Here is a 20,598-nt window from a genome sequence, read left to right as displayed (position 1 = left end):
GATGCAGCATCTATGTTTTCATAAGTGTTTCCTATCTGTAATATTATACAATGGGTTTTTAAGCAAGGCGAGAATGTAATGTTAGGAAACTGAAAGAATATCATTGAATAAAACAAAATTCATATTTTAATGAGCCAGTTGTACTTATTGCAGAAATTGAATATCATGATCTTTTTAAGAGAAATGAGAAGTAGAATACACGAGAAAGGGATACCTGATACATGTATGAAACTGAGATGGTATAAAGACCAAAGCAGTTCAAAGGATGTAATTATTTAATTCCCCCACCCCGCTCGCTTCCCAACTCAAATAAAATGATTAAATACTCTTTAGATTTGAGTATCTCCACTGATATTTATGTGGGAAGAAACCACAATACCAAACTATTACAGAAAATAAAGCTCTCTTAATTCACAAAGGTAATTTCTACAACTGATGGTTAAACTAGGCATAAGACTAAATTCAAGACTGGTACGGCTACATTAGAAATGCTTTAAATTAATGCATCATTGCTTACGTCTCTTATTATTAAAACGAAGACAGAACATTCATAGATTCATAACTTCTAAGGCCAGACTAGAACATTATGCTTGTGATCAGAAGAAGGATGGTCCCAGAGTTACTGCATTTTCCTGGGTCTCGAGAGACCTGGGTTCAATTCTTTGCTCTGCCATAGACTTCCTGTGAGACCTGGAACAAGTAATTTAATCTCTCTGTGCCTCAGTTCCACATCAGTCAAGTGGGAATAATAGTACTTCCCTTCTTACATGGGTGTTACGAAGATAACTACGTTCAAGACAGTGGGACATTCTGAATAATAATGGGGACCGTAGTACCATAGGCACATAGATGTAGTTTGACCTGCTAAATAACACAGGCCAAAGAATCTCACACAGTAACTCCTACATCAGGCTCACACCTTCTGGCTGAACTAGAGAGGACCTTTTAGAAAGATATCCAATCTTGATTTAAAAACTTCAAGAGATGAAGCGTCTACCACATCTCTAGGTTTCAAAGATTAATTGCCTTCATTGTTAAACATACGCACTTTATTTCTAGTCAGAATTTGTCCAACTTCAGTTTCCAGCCACTGGATCATGTTATGCCTTTGAGAGATGAAAGAGCCCTCTACTATCACAAATCTTCTTCCCACATAGGTGCTTCTACATCATGATCGAGTCACCGCTGAACCTCTTCTTGGATAAGCTAATAGGTTGATTTAATTTAGTATCTCACTGCAAGACAGATTTTCTAGATCTCAGATGATTCTTGTAGCTCTTTTCTGAACCCCTTCCAATTCTTCAACATCCTTTTAAAAGTGTGGACACAAGAACTGGACACAGTATTCCACTGCCTCATTAATGCCATATGTAGTGACAACAACATCTCCCTACTTCTACTCAATATTTCCCTGCTTATTGTATTAAACTAGATTTTTAAATTAAATCTTAGGGTTTGAAAATGTAATAGCATTATTTCAGTTTCTTCAATGAGTACAGCTTAAATGGGCCAGGTTCTGCTCTCACATACTTCCCGATGAAGTCAATAAAAGCAGTATTTGCACATCTCCCAGTACAATTTGGCCTATGAATCGCTGAACACTTTCAATAAATCCTTTAGATAATGAAATCTGCTGTACTCCAATTTAAATCTACATGGTGAAACTCTTCACCTCCCTGAACAATACAACAAAAATTATACTACATATATTATCCAGGTGGATCTATCTAGAGTAGAATATAGAATAAAAGCTGAAGAAAAAAGAAATGAAAAATAATCAAAAATTTGTAGCTATCATTTAAAAATAAAACCTTTTTAACCAAGTTCTGAAAGAATATCCCAAGAACACGCACATCTGTTTAATATTACAAGCCAACTGTCAACATCCTAAGTGAAGTTTTAATTTAATATTTTTTCTTTCTTGATGTTTTACCTTTAATCAATGCCTTGTGAGAGTATCAGCTTTCTACAAGAAACTGTTAAATATAAAGAAATGTTATTGTAGCATGTTTATAAAATCATAGTTCGAGAACTTTTTATTTTTCTAAAACCTGACCACAACTTAATTATCCGCAGGACATTCCAAACTCACAATTGCAAGCTCCAGTTCCCAAGCAATTTTAAACAATATCTACTGTACGGGACATAGGGTATTCCAAATACCACAACACGGTTATATTTCCAAAAGTCAGCATTAGGGCCCTTAGACCTGGTTTTTATTTTCAATAAATATTTGTTTCTCCACAAATCTTTAAATGGTTATCATCATGATCACGTTTTTATTTCACGTCAGTTTGCGATCTCAGTTATTTGTTTTTACAATTAAAGTAAGCTAGATTTTTCTATCCTTGCATAATAAATTACCTCCAGTTCAAAGAGTTTTGTAAGATACCTATTCAACTCCCACCTCCATTGCTCGCACTCTTCCCCTAATCAAATAAAAATCAAAAAAATTCCCAGGCAAAAACTTTGTAAACCTGGAGTTAAATTTGAAAGAATGTATCACTTAGTTCAGCCAAAAAAACCTCTTAAAAGAATGCTGGAGTTTCCTCAAATGACAGAAACACTAGAAAGCTTGGAAATTCCAAGTTAAGTTTCCACTTTACAACAACTTCCAAACTATCTGAAGGTATGCAAATACACACACAATCCAATTACTCAAGCAACCTTAGCTCTGCATGCATAGTGCCAGTCTGAAAACAACAAGAAATTCTGAGACTGCGTCATGAGCGGTGGTTGGAAATTTTCCAACAGAATGTTTTTCCATCAGAAAATGCTGATCCTTCACATTTGAAATTCTCCATGGGAACATGTCAGTTTCTACAAAAATTCCAACAGAAACTTGTCTGGTTTCTTGCTCACTCACCCACCCACCTCCCTGTCCCCTCAGAAGCCCACCTGATGGGATGCTATGGGGTTAGAGCTCTCCAGCAGCTCACCTGATGGGCTACTGCAGAGGCAGAGCTCACAGACTGCCATGGAGCCAGGCATTCCAGTGTCCTGGGGAGGATATTCTGCTTTGAAAACACCGAAACATTCCCACAGTGGAAATATTTCCATGTTTCCAAAATGAAATATTGGAAAATTTCACTTCCACAAAAAATGTCCAGGGTTTGGCTTTTCATCCCGATTCAGGATAACAAAATTTCCAAAACCTTGAAATTTTTTTACAGTAGTGAAATTCAATTTGCAGCCAGCTCGAAGCCTTCTACATCAGAGTTTCAACTCTTTAGTGTCCACAAAACATTAAGACCTTGCTCTTAATCTTAGTGAATCTGTCTCATTAACTGATATGCTTTTTCTCAGAGTTTCTGGGGGATATGGCTACACTGCACACTAAGCCCAGACTCTGTCCCTGGTTTGAGCCCAAGCCTTCCTTCCGTCCATTTTGCAGTGTGGACACAGGTCACGCTGCATACAAGAATCAGATTAAATCCACAACACCCCAGGAGAAAAAACGGTCAACCAAAAAAGGAAATGCCTGACAGATGGTGATTCAAGTAGTGATTCTGCACAAGTTCATTTTTTCATATTCATCTACATCTAAGCACTTATATGGCCTCCAAGATACCTTAGTATGTATTAAAAATAGATAATCGGGTGAAAACATTTTTAAAAATTTCATCCATTGTGGGCTTCATCATGAGGACTTTACTTACCAGGAAAACAATACTTAGGAGAGGGATGGATTACCTTTAAATGTATTTGTTTTTTCAAAGGTGTGAGACAAAATATTTGTGTAAACAGAAGGCAGAAACTTAAACTTGAATAAATGAGGTACATGTGTTTGTACTGCTGTCCCTGCCCCCAAACAAAGGGAAAGATGGAAGCTGAGTTGGAATGAAAGGGTGAGAAGAGGCAAACAAACACCTGAAAGGTTGGCACCTGACAACTATGAAGTGTTATTTTTGGCAGACAGAAAGGTTTGCCACCACTGCCCTGAAACCAGGAAAACTTATGTTTTTAGTAAAGTAGCCACTATTTATCATTCTAAGCAATTAAACTGTAATATTTTAGTTATTAGAAACATTTTTCAAAAATTGTTGGCAACTCCCCTCACCCCACAATTTTACCCTTTAATTGCTCTAACTGCTAAAGATGTAATTCCAATCCTTGACCTACTTATTCTCCACCTTGAAAAACATTTTACAGGTGTACTGGCATGGAGATCACAAGACAAAGAACATTACACAATATTTTACTGACATACAATATCTCTTCATCAATGCTGAAACAAAAAGAATTTTAATCCATTAGGTGCCAAAAAATACAAGGAAACAGCTTGACATTGAGATTTTACCCTGCCATCTAATTATGGTGATAAAAACAATTCCAAAGATACTGCAGCATAAATGTTACCTGAGCACATATTGACAGCAAATATTTATTACTATTTGTTTACATAATACAGTTTCTTTGGTTTTTCAGCTCTGAATGCCCACATCTTAAGTACTTCCTACTCACGTGCCTTTGTACCTGTGTTGAGAGAGAATACGACAACCAAAAGACTCCCATTTTGTTGCTGACAAAATTTAATGTATAATCACTGCTAGAGTCCTAAACTACAGTAGCACAACTGTATTTCTGATAATATGGTAAAAGTTTCACAGCACAAAGTTCCTAAGATCTATGCTCTCTCTGACATTCTGTTAGTCAGAGAAAGGAAACCACTTCGGCCCGCCTCTGTATTCAGCAGATTCTATGGTGAACAGCATTCTACAAATGCCCAAGACAAATAGGGTATCCCTCCCTGCCTCGTCATGATTTTTTTTTTTTTTACATCAATTAAAATGTGGGACATATGCCATACACACCTATAAAAGTACAGGCCTAGCTCCCCTCCCCTAACTTATTTAAAATAAGGAAAGGGAGAAATGATAATCTTCAGATCTCTCCTGAAGAAGAAAAAGAGCTGAGGTATTCTCAAAGCAAGCAACATCTGGGGGGAAAAACTCTCCAGTGGACAACTCTCCAAAGAATGAAGCTGATTTTCTGTTTGCTCGGCTAAATTTCAAATTTTATTTTTGTCTTTTTATTGAGTTCTTTAACTGCAGAATCCAAACTGCCAACAATGTGAACATGACAGAAGTGGTCAAAATGGTCAGCCCATCCTACTCCCAAAATTTAGAGATCCATAACATCTGTCAGAATAATAAAAATAAAATAAAAAATAAAGCATAATTGAAACAGAATTCACTAATCTAAAAGTTTTCTAAGTTTTTCCTTGCTTCCCCTTCTTCATTCCCTTTTTCTCTCCTCCCATTTCAGACCCATTCTATCACTCTCCATGCCATTTTCTGTTTTCTCCCTCATTTTCTTTCTCTCATTTGTCCTATTTGTTTTGTCCATCTCCCTACTCTGTGTGTTCAGTTGTCTCTCCTCTGCTTCTGTTCTCTCTAGCTCCCTGGATCTCACTCAGTATTCCACTTTCTCTCCAGTCCTCCCCCCCTCTCTCTCTGTGCCTGTCTTTCCCCATCACTCTGTTCCTCCACTTAAGTTCACTCCCCTTCTGCTCCCTCTGAAGCTCTCCCCCCAGTCTCCTTTCTGTTTCTCCTCTTCCTGGGGTTCATCCCCCGCCACAAGTGGGGCCTGCTTCTAAGGACAACAAGAGGCAAAATCCTCCCTTCTTCCCCAATCCACCATGTCTAGAAGCCTGTAACTGAGCCTCCACTGAACTTATCCTGTACTTGTGGCAAGATATCAAGTCAGCAACTCAGAGGAGAAGCCAATTCAACTGCTAGCCAGCAGCTGAAAAGAGTTTACAGTGGCTCTAACTCCACCAATAGGATCCTAGGGAGATCCTCCCACAGTTAAAACCCAGTAAAAAAATCCCCTTGCCCCTCTCATCCAAAAAAAGTCAGTGACCCAGGGGCATCAAAGTTGGCCCTGGAAGACTAAAATGGGGGGATGGGGAGGAATGGATATTCTTCACCACAGAGGGCATATGCCCTCAGAATACTGAGTGGCAGACTTGGAATACTTTTGGATGCTTCACTGCCACAGGATGGTCGATTAGCCACAGTGGCAAAATTAACTAGCAACTCAGAGGGGGGGAAAAAATCACCGTAATTTTCAGCCCTGTCATTTACTTTAGATTGAGAAAACAACTTATATAACGGGGTTAGGAGTTTACTTTTCTTTTCTTTTCTTAAAGGTAGCTGAATTTGAACTGACATTTAAGAGATCCCAAAAATAAGGACACTCATAACTACATCCTCCAAAGGCTGACCCTGTATACTCACCACTATTTCTTAAACGAATTTGGCTGAAACCAGAAACAGTCACATGGGGACCATTAGCTGATTGAATGAAAGCTTTTTATTGTACTCTGAAATCATTTTAATATCTCTCCAATATCATTTTCTCTTATTGCTTTTCACTCTTTCTTCCCCAGCACTTTTAATATGATCTTCATAGCTTCCTTCAATCTTTTAGGACAAAATTCTTCTCTAAGAAGGAGGGAGGGAATGCAAAGGGGGGGGGGGGGTTGAAAAATAAAAAAGAATCAGGCTGATAATAAATCAGATATCACTTTCAACCTCAGTTATGAAGCAGAGTCTGACATTCATGCTGGAAAGAGATGCATTTAAATTGTGCTAAAAAAATGTAAAATATGGAATCATTCAAAAGATAAAAGTTTGTGTGCAAGTACTGTACAAAAGACAGCATCAAGAATATCAAGAAATATGTTATGAAATAATGAACTTTTTAATAGTTAGAAGAGGGAGAATAAATCTGTTTTTTCTTCCTAATGACCTCAGCTATGAGCCCAATTTATTAGACTCTAACTCATTACCACAGTTTAAAAAAGTGAACTAAAAATAACTTGTAGTCCAAAATTGGTCATATTAATTAATTTCTACTAAGGAGTATAATGGCAATACCAAGAATACTATATAATACATTTGCAGGCATATGTTCTCTTTTGGGAATTATTAGGTAACCATTAGAGTCAAGTCTATAAACTAAACAGTAAATCTGTTTAAGATTATATACATTATATAAGGATTCTAACAATTTCAATTCTGACATTTTTGGTAGTATTTGTTGTCCCATAGTCTCTTTCTGATACGATTTCATAGCACTAGTTCTTCTGGTGTATTTCATCACAGAATAACTAATTAACTATGATGAAACAGACTCAGTTCTGACGTCCTCTCAATTTTCTCATAGACTTAAATGAAATTAGTCTCCTCAATTATTATACCCTCCACCAAGCCTGAACTTTTAGCAAACATAGTACTGTATTAACATACATAAAGTGTTAAGGAACTCATGCCGCTATGGTGTCAGTAGCTTCCCTTAGTAACCGACCTAATTTTCTAGCATAGACCAGGCCTCTGTCTCATCCACCACAGAAGCTGGTTCAATAAAAGATCTTATCACACTCACCTTCTCTCTCCTATATCCTGGAACTAACATGGCTACAACAACATTGCAAACATTAAACTATTGTAATATATGGGTAACAGCTATTTTGTTTGAAATCTAGATCCAGTTAGATAGACTAGCAGTGTTCTATTTCCGCCTGTTGTTGCTGCTGATTACATATTGTGACTGTGTCCACATATGTTGTTCTTAGACCCCCTTCAAATCAGTAAAGAATAGTGTGATGTAGATGCTTTAACCCCATTTGGTTTTACCTATAACAAGTGCAAGAGACTGCTTTGCTGTAAGTGTATGCCTGATTTTGTTTTTGGTTTTTAAATATGTTATGGAAAAACCATCACCACTGCAATGCTACAGGACAACGAGAACTGTCTTTTTACCAATGTCAATATATCAGGGCAGGCAGGTGGGTTGGTGGTTAAAAACTTTGTTAGACATGCATATACACCGTCATTTGTTATGGATTTGTACTCAAGTGTAATTTCCGACAGTAAACCGCTGAGATGGGGAATTTTTCTTTTCTTCCATACTCAATACCTGTATAAAGCAGTCTAGCATATTCTTGATGTGTACATTGGCCCATTATGGCAATTCTTTTTTTTACAAAAAAAATCATTAAATCATCATGTAAACTGAAAACACCCCCATCACATGAATTTTGTTATGTACACCAATATGAAGGTGATGTGTCACACATCGCCTCCATATTGGTGCACATAACAAAATTCATTCCGCACATGGACGTAAAAAATTAGATGGAACACTGGTGTTTGCCATCATCCATGTGTCTTACTAGTATGTGGGAGACCTTGACACGTCCCTTAAAAATGGACCCCTACAAAGTGAACGTATACTATTTTCTCATAAACATCCTTCTTTTCAATTATTGGAAGGGAAAGTGAAAAACAAACTTGCAAACGTTCTGTAAAGTGGTAACACTGATATCCTGGGAAACCTAGCTGTGGTAACAATCTCTGTGACTAGTTGCGTTTCATTCCTATACCAATCCAGCAAATATTTACTGGTGATTAAGCAAGGCATCTTCCCCATTTGGATATCTCTTAAAGCTTCTTGAATGTTTATGAATGTATATGTACGCATTGCACTGCACATTATTTCCTTAGCTCTACTATAATTTCCAGTTTTAATCATTATTGTGATTAATTAACCGATTAATCCTTTTTTTGGGTTTCCCTTAATACTTGGGAAATAAGAATTGTACTAGGATGTGCCGGGTATTGATAATCAGTGGTTCAGTGTCATGCTGGAATGGCAAAACGAGTGGGGTCCCGCAGGGATCAGTTCTGGATCCGGTTCTGTTAGATAATGGCACAGAGAGTACACTTATAAAGTTTGTGGACGATACTAAGCTGGGAGGGGTTGCAAGCAAGTGATTTGGAGGATAGGATTAATATTCAAAATGACCTGGACAAACTGCAGAAATGGTCTGAAGTAAATAGGATGAAATTCAATAAGGACAAATGCAAAGTACTCCATTTAGGAAGGAACAATCAGTTACACACATACAAAATGGGAAATGACTGCCTAGGAAGGAGTACTGCGGAAAGGGATCTGGGGATCATAGTGGACCACAAGCTAAATATAAGTCAACAGTGTAACACTGTTGCAAAAAAAGCAAACCTCATTCTGGGATGTATTAGCTGGAGTGTTGTAACCAAGACATGAGAAGTAATTCTTCCGCTCTACTCCGCACTGATTAGGCCTCAACTGGAGTATTGTGTTCAGTTCTGAGCGCCACATTTCAGGAAGCATGTGGACAAACTGGAGAAAGTCCAAAGAAGAGCAACAAAAATGATTAAAGGTCTAGAAAACATGACTTATCAGGGAAGATTGAAAAAATTGGGTTTGTTTAGTCTGAAAAAGAGAAGACAGAGGGGACATGATAACAGTCTTCAAGTACATAAAAGGTTGTTACAAGGAGGAGGGAGAAAAATTGTTCTTCTTAACCTCTGAGGATAGGACAAGGAGCAATGGGCTTAAATTACAGTAAGGGAGGTTTAGGTTGGACATTAGGGAGAACTTCCTGGCTGTGGTTAAGCACTGGAATAAACTGCCTAAGCAGGTTATGGAATCTCCATCATTGGAGATTTTTAAGGGCAGGTTAGACAAACACCTGTCAGGGATGGTCTAGATAATATTTAGTCCTGCCATAAGTGCACAGGACTGGACTAGATGACCTCTCAGGGTCCCTTCCAGTCCTATGATTCTATGAAAGGCAATATAAGCAAAATGCTTAACAGTCCAAATTGTAGCCACCATATGTTCTTTACACTAAGAATATTTCTGTTCTACTGTAGTTAATACTTGAGATGCATAAACAATTGGACTCCAATAGACAATTGAATTCCTGTACTGACCCAGGGCAGCTGCCAGTGCTTCTTCTGTAGCAGCTTGTTCCAACACAAATGGTTGTGAATAGTCAGGCTGAACCAATACAGGAGCTGAGGCTAATGGCCATTTCAATTTAGTGACTGCTTCAGTCAATTGTAGGTTTGATTTCCAATATCTTTTTTAATTAAAGTATGTAAGAGAACATCTATTTTTGCAGATTCAGGTATAAACCTCTGAGAAAATCCTCTCATTCCCAGAAATTGCACTGTCTGTCTGTTTCAGTACAATTTAAATTCATAATTTAACAAGCATTTTAGAAAACACGCCAACAAAACCATTTTGCAAAATATTAATAATATGCTTTTTCTTTAAACATTTTAACTGATTAATGTGGATTTTTAAGATTTTTGATGCCCCATAGCTGGTAAATTATGCCATAGGGATAATAACTCATTTGGCTGAGGGATGAGCCATTTATAACTTTTCCCCTAAAGGGGATTATATTATTCTCTATATGCTCTATATTTTGTGCTCTTCCAGATTATTCGACAATTTTGCTATGGGGCTTGCTAGGGTTACATTATATATTGTTGTATTTATAATACTGATTACCAGAATAAAGGTTCTGATTACTTAAAACAAAGATGCTTACAAAGCAAAATATGAAGAAATAGCCTTACAACTTATAAACTTATTACAACTTAAAAATAAACCTAATAAAGGCCTTTTTTATCCATAACTGAAAATGTGTGATATCACAAAAAATAAAAATATATATTTATAATTATGCACAAATTAATTTTTGTTGCAAACATAAACCCCAAAATGAAAGAAAAAATTTAAACCAGTTTCCATTGCGGAGGGCCAGTCCATCGTGGTCCATCCCTCTTGCTGCCATCCTTGCATCGGACCCGACCCTCACCCTGGCGAAGAGAGTTGTAGCTGTGGTGGTCATTGAAGCAAAAGCTCGGGCTTGGGAGGAGTTTGGAAAGACCATTTGTCGCCTTAGGAGGGGTCGGCGGGATGTTGCCCAGGCTGTTCTCAGCAAGAGTGGTGAAACGCTGACTTTGGTCTGGTCTATACTACCCGCCTGAATCGGCGGGTAGAAATCGACCTCTCGGGGATCGATTTATCGCGTCCCGTTGGGACGCGACAATCGATCCCCGAATCGGCGCTCTAACTCCACCAGTGGAGGTGGTAGTAAGCGCCGCCGACAAAAAGCCGCAGAAGTCGATTTTGCCGCCGTCCTCACAGCGGGGTAAGTCGGCTGTGATACGTCGAATTCAGCTACGCTATTCACGTAGCTGAATTTGCGTATCTTAAATCGACTTCCCCCTGTAGTGTAGATGTACCCTATGACAGAGGAGATGGTTGAGAGGTGGAAGGAGCACTTTGAGGAGCTCCTCAACCCAGTGGACACGCCCTCCTTTCACTAGAGGACTGCACTGCACCACAGAGTCAAAGGCCTGGGTCTACACTGGGGGGTGGGGGAAATCGATCTAAGATATGCAACTTCAGCTACGAGAATAGCGTAGCTGAAGTCGACGTATCTTAGATCAACTTAGATTGACTTACTTTGCGTCCTTGCAGCACGGCATCGACGGCCGCCACTCCCCGGTCGACTCCACTTCCACCTCTCGCAGCAGTGGAGTTCCGGAGTCGACGGGGAACGTGTTCGGGGATCTATTTATCGCATCTAGATGAGACGCAATAAATTGATCCCCGATTGATCCATCACTACCCACCGATCCGGCGGGTAGTGTAGATGTACCCAAAGAGAGGTGGATGTGAGAGAGGAAAGTGCAGAGAAAAGCACAGAAGGCCTCAAGCCTCATGTAGTTAACTGGCTTCATTCTCTGGCCCTGTGCCTAACACCTGCACAGTAAGTGGCAAGGACTGTTGCTTGAGAATTGACTATTTAGCCACTCACCATGCTTGATACACAGTAACTGAACTGTTTTGCCGATTACACCATAGTCTTTTGAGACGGTCGGCTGCCATATATATTTAATCAAAAGATTAAAATGTTGATTTTATGCATTCAATTGAATTTGAATTTCCATCCAAATAGAGCTTGACATAAAACAATCTCAAATAAAGAATTAATCCTCTTCTACTAAATAAGAAATTAATCATTCACCATTTTCTAATAATTTTAAAAAAAGAAAAATTAAGAATCTGAATAAATGTAAATTAAGCTATATAATTGTTTAAATAACTTTGTATAGATATAATGCATCCTCCTAGTTAGCAAAAAGAAGCATCAAATTTAGTGTAGAGGCCACATTTATGTTGATTTCAACATGTTTTAATGCTTACCAACTAATGAGACACAACCTTTCTTTAGGAAAATAACGTTGCCCCTTTTTGATCTAAGCAGCTAGTCAAACTTTGGGGCCCTGGGTTTGTTCCAGCTGGGAGTAGAAATTGGTGATAGACAGGTGTTTCGTTGATGCAGTTTGGTTTATTTACAAATGTGTCTCTGAATGCAGAAGGAATCAAGCAGGAAACAGCTTCTTTTCCTCACAGCACCAAGAGCACTCTTTTCATCCTGCACCCCTGACCCAAAAACCTCTCCCTAGTTTTCTTTTAAGGTCAAACACTGGACTTTCAGCTGCTCCTTCCAGCTATATCATTCTCTGGTCCTCTGTATTCTACCTATTTTCTCAAACTCTCTCACACGATGCTCAGCAAACCCCCACCACCACCACCACCCATTCAGTCCAAACTCATGGGCGGGTTCACATAACCCTTTAATATTAGGTAAGGGCTTGTGATTAATTTATTCTTATAGTTATGTTAATTCAAGGCTCAGTTCATACCCATCCTTCTCAGCAGGGTTTAACTCGACCTATAACAAGGTTTCACCCAGCTCATAACAGTAACTAAAAAATACAAATGCAAAACACGATTATAATGGATTATTTAAATCAAGGTTTCCTGCTTGCTGATTTTAATCATGATTTAAATCAGTGATTTAAATTGCTTTGATTTAAATAAATCCACCAACCAGAGTTACCTTGAGCACATCAAACCTATTCCCTCTGTTCTCTACATTGGCTTCCCATGGAATATTGAGTTGAGTTCAAGGTCTTGGTCCTTATCTTCAAGACACTCAACGGTCAGGGACCAGGATAGCTAAAAGATTGTCTAAAGTGTTGTGATGAGGACCATGGTTCAATTACTCTACTTTTCACACACAGTGGAACTTTCTACAATAAGGGAAAAACTCATCTGTGCAGAACGTAGAGCTTTCTTGCAGACTGGTCCAAGACTGAGGAACAAACTTCCACAGAAAATAAGGACCATCACAACCTTCACCACCTTCTGCTCCAAGTGCAAGGCACACTTCTTTGATCTTGCCTTCTCTAGCATAAACACACAGTACCGTGTAATTCTTTATAAACAAACAAGCCTACCTAAACAATACACAACACACAGAAGTTTGCCTCTAAGGCTTGGTCTACACTAAACCCCCAAATCGAACTAAGGTACGCAACTTCAGCTACGTGAATAACGTAGCTGAAGTTCGAAGTACCTTAGTTCGAACTTACCTCGGTCCACACGCGGCAGGCAGGCTCCCCCGTCGACTCCGCGGTACTCCTCTCGCCGAGCTGGAGTACCACAGTCGACGGCGAGCACTTCCGGGTTCGACTTATCGCGTCCAGACAAGACGCGATAAGTCGAACCCAGAAGTTCGATCGCCAGCCGCCGAACTAGCGGCTGGGTATAGACGTACCCTAAGAAGAAGCTGAGAGGACAAACCATATATGAGAGATGTTAGTTATGTTGCTTAATGAACTACTGGAAGGTGCTCTGATACATTGGTGACGGAAGGCGGTACAAGAACCTATAAGGAACCGAATAGACTGCAATAGGTCGGCCCTTATCAGTGAGCATCTCATATTTTCTGAAAACTACATTAAATATTTCATCTTTCTGACATGGATATTTAATGTTCCATAAATTGTGAAAACTGTGCTTTGTTCTAAATTTCTATTGTTCCCCAGCATACTCTACTATGCTTAGTTAGCCCAGGGCCTGCAGAATTAACCTCTGCTGATTCTGACTTATGAGCTTTTGGGAGAGGTTTTAAGACAAAACTGGTGGTCTGATATGTTCCCGACATCTTTTTATTTTAAATCAACCAACCCTGTATGCATAATTTTTATACAAATATATTTAGGAGTTAATGTGTAAATCAACAATTAATTTGCAAGTTAAATTGCCTAGCTCCGGCAAAACAAGATAAATTTGTGATTGCAAGCCTGTAAGAAAGTATTAGAGAGAGGCGCTCTCTCTCCCGCATAATCAAATCAAATTGTGTTTTGCAGTAGCAAACAATTAAATTATACACCTCTACCCCGATATAACGCGACCCGATACAATATGAATTTGGATATAAGGCGGTAAAGCTGCGCACTGGGGGGGTGGGGCTGAGCACTCCAGTGGATCAAAGCAAGTTCGATATAATGTGGTTTCACCTATAACGCGGTAAGATTTTTTGGCTCCCGAGGACAGCGTTATATCGAGGTAGCAGTGTAGTTTATTTTACTACAAGCCCTACCCAGACTTAGTTTAATTTGCCAACCATCTCTTGCCTTTCCAGCAAAAATAAATGCCTCGGACTGCAGCTTATAGTTTGCATTATTCTCCCTCTTAATAGCAAACCGTATCTCCAAAAAACAGCTATGACCAAGTTTGCAAGGCCCTAAAGGTTGCTACCCAGCCTACTCTGGTTTGGCTGGAAAATTAAACCATTGGTTGCCATTCTGACAAAAATACTTTGAACTACTTAAGTAGCTGACAAGCCCATATCCAATCTCTCCTGTGAAGTCGCCAGAGACCACCGACCAGGCATCATGTTGAAACTGGAACTCAGCCTCAGGTATGCATGCTTAGCAGAACACTTATCCTAATTTACACTTATCAACTAATTTCTGAAGCAATTTCTATGTGGCTGAGATCAGGTAAGCTCATCCCTCCTTCCCCTCAAACTGACAGCTCAGCTTATTGCTCTGTTCATGACTAAGGGCTTGTCTACACTGGCAATTTACAGTGCTGCAACTTTTGCTGCGCTCAGGGGGGTGTTTTTTCACACCCCTGAACAAGAGTTTCAGTGTTGTAAAACGCCATTGTAGACAGTGCATCAGCGCTGGTAGCTAGGCCCCCAGCGCTGGTAGCTACGCCCCTTGTGGAGGTGGGTTTTTTTAGAGCACCTGGAGACAGCAACCACACAAGCCACGTTAAAGCACTGCTGCGGCAGCACTTTAGCATTGCCAGTGCAGACTAGCCCTAAGGTGCCATTCATACTTAGCCCCTCTAACTGGCATCTCAGTGTTGCTGTACATGTTCAGTCACTCACTTCCAGTCAACCCTGTTGTCCTTGTTTGGCAGGCAGGAAATCTGACACTTCCACTTGCCTAGGCAGCACTCATGCTATTGCCCAGAAGCCTGGAACATGAAGTTTTCTGGTGCTTATGACTACAGTTTTAAGTGATTTAAGATGAGAGATTTCCTGGAGACAAGCTTCCAGTTTTGATAAAGTCAAATTACCACCACAATTTTATTAATTATCCTAAACTAACAAAATAGTCTTTAAATGGGATTTTAATTCTGCAAATCTCTGATATTGTCAAAAGTAAAATATTCCTGTGACATTATGCCAAAAAGTGCAACTCTGTGGATACCTTCCAGCAAAAGTGTCACAACATTTTCATTTATTAATAATGCATTTTCTCTCTAATATACATATTTTTGTTCCCAATAACTGCAGGTTATATATTTAATTTATAGATACCAGGTCACTTCAGCTCTAGTGTATGTAGGTACAAGTCCACTGATTTCAATATTTAAACCAGGATTGAATTTAGCCTATTAAATTTATTTTTAAAAAACCTCAACTCCAGAAACAAACATTTCTCTGGTTGTTGATTTTAAAAAGTGGCACTTCATTAAAGCTGTTCAGATGGTTGGAATGACAGACTAAATCCCAAAGAGGGAGATTAATGAACAGAAGGCAGGTATGGCTGTCAAAAGGTTCATGGTGAATACAATTTATAAACATGGTTATGGCACTATACCTTTATGGTGTCAAGTATCAGAGGGGTAGCCGTGTTAGTCTGAATCTGTAAAAAGCAACAGAGGGTCCTGTGGCACCTTTGAGACTAACAGAAGTATTGGGCACATAAGCTTTCGTGGGTAAGAACCTCACTTCTTCAGATGCAAGAAGAATGGTGTGTAACATTTATCTGCACACAGAACATATACATAAATCTGCAACCCAGCTGTGCATGAGTAGTGGTCAAGAAAACTACTGATAGTGTGTATGGCCCCAATTCTGAAAAACTACTGGTAATTATGCACATACTAGAACTACTTAAGTGAATAAACTTAAGTAATTCCTATACCACTACTCATATTAGTAAATTTACACTCATGCATAAATGTTTGCAGGAGCAGGGCCTACAGAAAAGGAGATGACTCTGTGTCTTTGGAAATTCTGGTCCTTGCAGGCAACAGAATCAGCACTAATGAGTACAGACTAGAGGCTGTATAACACCACCAAAGACTGTACTACGTGTCATTATTATAAACAATATGCATGTCTTACTGAGGATCTGCCAACTCACTTGGGGGAGGGATTAGTTTCAAAGGGATAATGTCAACCGGAAAACTAGTCCGTTTCTTTTTTTTTTTTTAAGGGTTGAGAGTAGTTTTAAGTTTTCCTGAGTCCCCACACCAAATACTGAGAGTTTTGCAATCATATTGTTTGCTATTATTTTATTTATTCTAATGTTTTCTTTCTCTCGTTTTCTTGCGTGAAAGTCCCACACAAACAACAGAAAGTAAACGACCACTGGGCAGATTTTTCAGAAGTGCCCGGCCAGCACCTGGGTCTTAGTGGGAACTGAGCCTTTTAAAAACCTCCTCCTGCAATCTGACCCGCGAAGACAGAGCCTTGCAGCCACGCAGAGCCACCGACGGACAACATGCGCACCGCAGCTGGCAGGACGAGGGGGCTATCAAGGGGAAAGAGACCAGTGCCTGGAGGGTTGCCAAGTGCACGAAGTAAAAGGGGGGAGAAGAGAAGAGAGTCAGCCACCGCAATCACTTTGCACGGCACTAATCTGCGGGTCACCTGTAGCTGCGGAAGGGGGCTGGCTGGGGGCTCGGCGCCTCTGCAGACGGGGCTGTTGGCTGATACTACCATTACCCCCATAACCATCTTCCTCCCCGGACTCCTGGGTCCCCTCCCCGGGATAGTCCCTACGCCGGTCCGGCCCCCGCACTCACCACCTCGCGGGCCCGGCAGGAGAAGTCGCTCTTGGGCCGCTGGCTGCCCCGCTTGAGCAGCTCATCCCTGGGGCTCTCGCCGGCCGGGACCCCCAGCGCCTTGTTCCGGGTCTTCACCGTCTTCACGCTGGCTTTGAACAGCAGCGTGATGTCCACGGCCATGGCGCCCCGCTCCCGCCGCCGGCCGGCCCGACCCAGCGAGCCCGGCCCCGTCTCACCGGCTGCCAGCCAGACACGCCGGCCCCGAGTCCCTCCGCACAGTCCTCCCCGCACAACTCGGCCCGCCGTGCGGGGTTCCGCCGCCTTATCCGGCCGGCCCCGGCGCCGCACCAGGGGAGAGAACCCAGAGCCAGTCCTAGTCCCAGCATGAGACCCCCCGCCCCCCAGGGAAACCCTGCCCCGCCCCAGTGTGTGTCTATGTGGGGGGTGAGCCCCCCGGGAGACCCTGCACTGCCCCAGTGTGCGTGGGTACGTGGGGGGTGAGCCCCCAGGGAGACCCTGCACTGCCCCAGTGTGCGTGGGTATGTGGGGGGTGAGTCCCCAGGGAGACCCTGCACTGCCCCAGTGTGTGTCTATGTGGGGGGTGAGCCCCCCGGGAGACCCTGCACTGCCCCAGTGTGCGTGGGTACGTGGGGGGTGAGCCCCCAGGGAGACCCTGCACTGCCCCAGTGTGCGTGGGTATGTGGGGGGTGAGTCCCCAGGGACCCTGCACCGCCCCAGTGTGTGTCTATGTTGGGGGTGAGTCCCCAGGGACCCTGCACTGCCCCAGTGTGTGTGGGTATGTGGGGGGTGAGTCATCAGCTCCAGGGAAACCCTGCACTGCCTCAGTGAGTGTGCATGTGGGGGATGAGACCCTGTACTGTCCCAGTCTGTATATGAGGGCAAGGCTCCAGGAAGATCCTGCACTGCCCGAGTGTGTGTGTAGGTGGGGGGATGAGCCCCCAGGGGGAGACCCTGCACTGCCCTGGGGGTAAGGGGTGAATCCCAAAGGGGACCCGGCACTGCCCCACTGTCTGTGTAAGTGTGTGGAGCTAGTCCCTACCTGTCCTGGCACCACGCTGCACCCGGAAGCAGCCAGCAGATCCAGCTCCGAAGCGGAGGGGGCACCAAGGAGACAGGACAGGCTGGGAGCCTGCCTTAGCCCCACTACGCCGATGACCGGTAGCTACCCAAGGTAAGCCCACGCTCCACCCTCCTGACCCAGCCCTGAGCCCCCTCCCCAAACCCAGAGCCATCTCCTGCACTCCAAACCCCTCATCCCTGGCCCCAGCCCAGAGCCTGCACCCCTAGTTGGAGTCCAAATCCCCCCCCGCACCTGAACCCCCAGCCCAAAGCCCCCTCCCACACCCTGAACTCCTCATCCACAGCCACATCCCAGAGCCTGCACCCCCAGACAGAGCCCTCGCCCCTCCAGCACCCCAACTCCCTGCCCCAACCCATAGTCTCCTCCTGCACCCTGAACCCCTCATTTCTGGTCCCACCCCGCAGTTAGAGCCCTCATCCCCTCCCTCACCCCAACCCCCAGCCCAGTGAAAGTGAGTGAGGGTGGGTGAGAGCGAGCCACGAAGGGAGGGGGAATGTAGTGCGTGGGGGGTGGGGCCTACATGTTCAGTTTTGTGCTATTAGAAAGTTAGCATCCCTAGGGAGACCCTGCAGTGCCCAGTGTGTGTATATGTGGTGAGTGAGCCCCCTGGGACACTCTGCACTGCCCCAGTGTGTGTGTGTGGAGTGGGGGTTAGTCTCTCCTCCACCCCCAGTGAGTCCCTGCCCAGCCCCAGGGTGTGTGTGAGTGATGAATCCCCAAGGAGACCCTGCACTGCCCCAGTGTGTGTGAGTTGGGGGGGGGGGTGAGCCTCCAGGGAGACCCGGCACTGCCCCAGTGTGGGTGTGGAGGAGCCCCCAAGGAGACCTTTCACTGTCCCAGTATGTGGGGGAGCTGAATCTCCCCTCAGCCCCCAAGGAGACCTTTCACTGTCCCAGTATGTGGGGGAGCTGAATCTCCCCTCAACCCCGAAGGAGACCTTTCACTGCCTCTGTGTGTGGGGACATGAGTTTCCTCTCCACTCCCAATGAGATCCTGCACTGCCCCAGTTAGTATGTGTATGCATGGGGTGGGGGAGGGAGGGTGAGCCCCTCCATTGCCTTACTGCATGTGTGTGTGGGATTATCCCCCTCCATCCCTCTGGGAACCCTGTACTGTCCCACTCGGGTGGGGGGTGAGCCAGCCTTTCAGTCCCCAGTGAGGCCCTGTACAGCCCCAATTTGTCAGGTGGGAAGAGGTGAGCCCTACTAAAATCAACAGGACTCCCTGCAGGAATGGTGGAGGTCCATCAAGACTGGGGTTTGGGGAAAAAATTTTCTTCAATTGAATCATGTAAAATAAAAATTGGAAGGGTTCATGCATTTACTAAAAGAGATCAATATCTGTCTTTGGATCTTTGCACTCTAATCCCATTTACTTCCATGACAGCTCTGATGTATCCAAGAGCATAGTTTGGTCTTATGTTTAGCATTCACTTTTTGTTTCTTAGAATAAACATTTTGTATAAAGGAAACACTTAGCCATTACAAGCCAACACTAATTTAAAGCCTTGGCCACACACATGAATTTTGCCAGTATAGCAATGCTGGCCAAACCCTCCTGTGACATTGCACTCTATATGATTTTATGAAAACACTGGTCTACAATTTTTGAGAAGTCGTCTGCTTCAGAGAGAAAATGTGCTATTTATTATGTATTTTGATGTGCTGAATTCAAATATGACAATTAAAACAACTGGCTACTGTTTCTAAGATATTTAAGTTTTTACATTTTATGTCTATGTATATTGTGTAGATAGTAGAGTTTTAATCATAAATTGTAAACCTAGGTCTTTTCATGTGTTTATGGTTGCTTTACATGATAATATTTCACCTGTCCTGTTTATGTAACACTTTAAAAATCAGCAAAAGGGTTATATAAATAAAATTTATTATGAAACAAAAGGCAAAAAACTATTATGTACATAGTTTAGTCCTATTCAGTGTCTACTCAGCGCTTCTTGGCTTGTCTCTTGTATTCATTAAATGGAGCATCTCTTGTCACAAGTGGTCCAGCAATAGTCTGCAAGCATTGATGGGCTCCATTTGCTCTGATAGCGTTTCTCCATTATTGCAATGTCCTGGTGAAATTGCTCGCCGTGCTCGTCGCTCACTGCTCCGCAGTTCGGTGGAAAAAAATCTAGATGAGAGTGCAAAAAATGTATCTTTAGTGACGTGTTGCAACCAAGGCTTTTGTATGCCTTGAGGAGGTTTTCCACCAACAACCTGTAGTCGTCTGCCTTGTTGTTTCCGAGAAAATTTATTGCCACTAACTGGAAGGCTTTCCAGGCAGTCTTTTCCTTGCCACGCAGTGCATGGTCAAATGCATCATCTCGAGGAAGTTCACGAATCTGAAGACCAACAAGACACCTTCCTTTATCTTAGCTTCACTTAATCTTGGAAATTTTCCATGGAGGTACGTGAAAGCTGCTTGTGTTTTGTCAATGGCCTTGATAAAGTTCTTCATCAGACCCAGCTTGA

General features: G+C 42.3%; 1 protein-coding gene and 1 long non-coding RNA gene across 3 annotated transcripts in view; one reads left to right on the top strand and one right to left on the bottom strand.

Annotated features, from left to right (window-relative positions):
• STX18 (syntaxin 18) overlaps positions 1-17,375 on the bottom strand; it is a 96,213-nt gene extending 78,838 nt beyond the window's left edge. The window contains exon 1 of one of the 2 annotated variants that reach the window (XM_054029406.1): positions 17,038-17,375. In XM_054029406.1, coding sequence (XP_053885381.1) covers positions 17,038-17,199 — 162 coding nt within the window. In that variant the 5' untranslated portion in view covers positions 17,200-17,375. The remainder of the gene's footprint in view (positions 1-17,037) is intronic. The other variant, XM_054029407.1, reaches the window with a different exon arrangement.
• Positions 17,376-18,084: 709 nt separating this feature from the next.
• LOC128837825 (uncharacterized) overlaps positions 18,085-20,598 on the top strand; it is a 92,659-nt gene continuing 90,145 nt past the window's right edge. Inside the window, exon 1 of the long non-coding RNA XR_008445040.1 lies at positions 18,085-18,211. This is a non-coding gene — a long non-coding RNA (uncharacterized LOC128837825). The remainder of the gene's footprint in view (positions 18,212-20,598) is intronic.

Source organism: Malaclemys terrapin, chromosome 5 (assembly GCF_027887155.1).
Source record: "Malaclemys terrapin pileata isolate rMalTer1 chromosome 5, rMalTer1.hap1, whole genome shotgun sequence".
In the NCBI taxonomy this organism is placed as follows: domain Eukaryota; kingdom Metazoa; phylum Chordata; order Testudines; family Emydidae; genus Malaclemys; species Malaclemys terrapin.
Note: the sequence above shows the minus strand (reverse complement) of the source record. Positions and strands in the feature narration are given on the sequence as shown.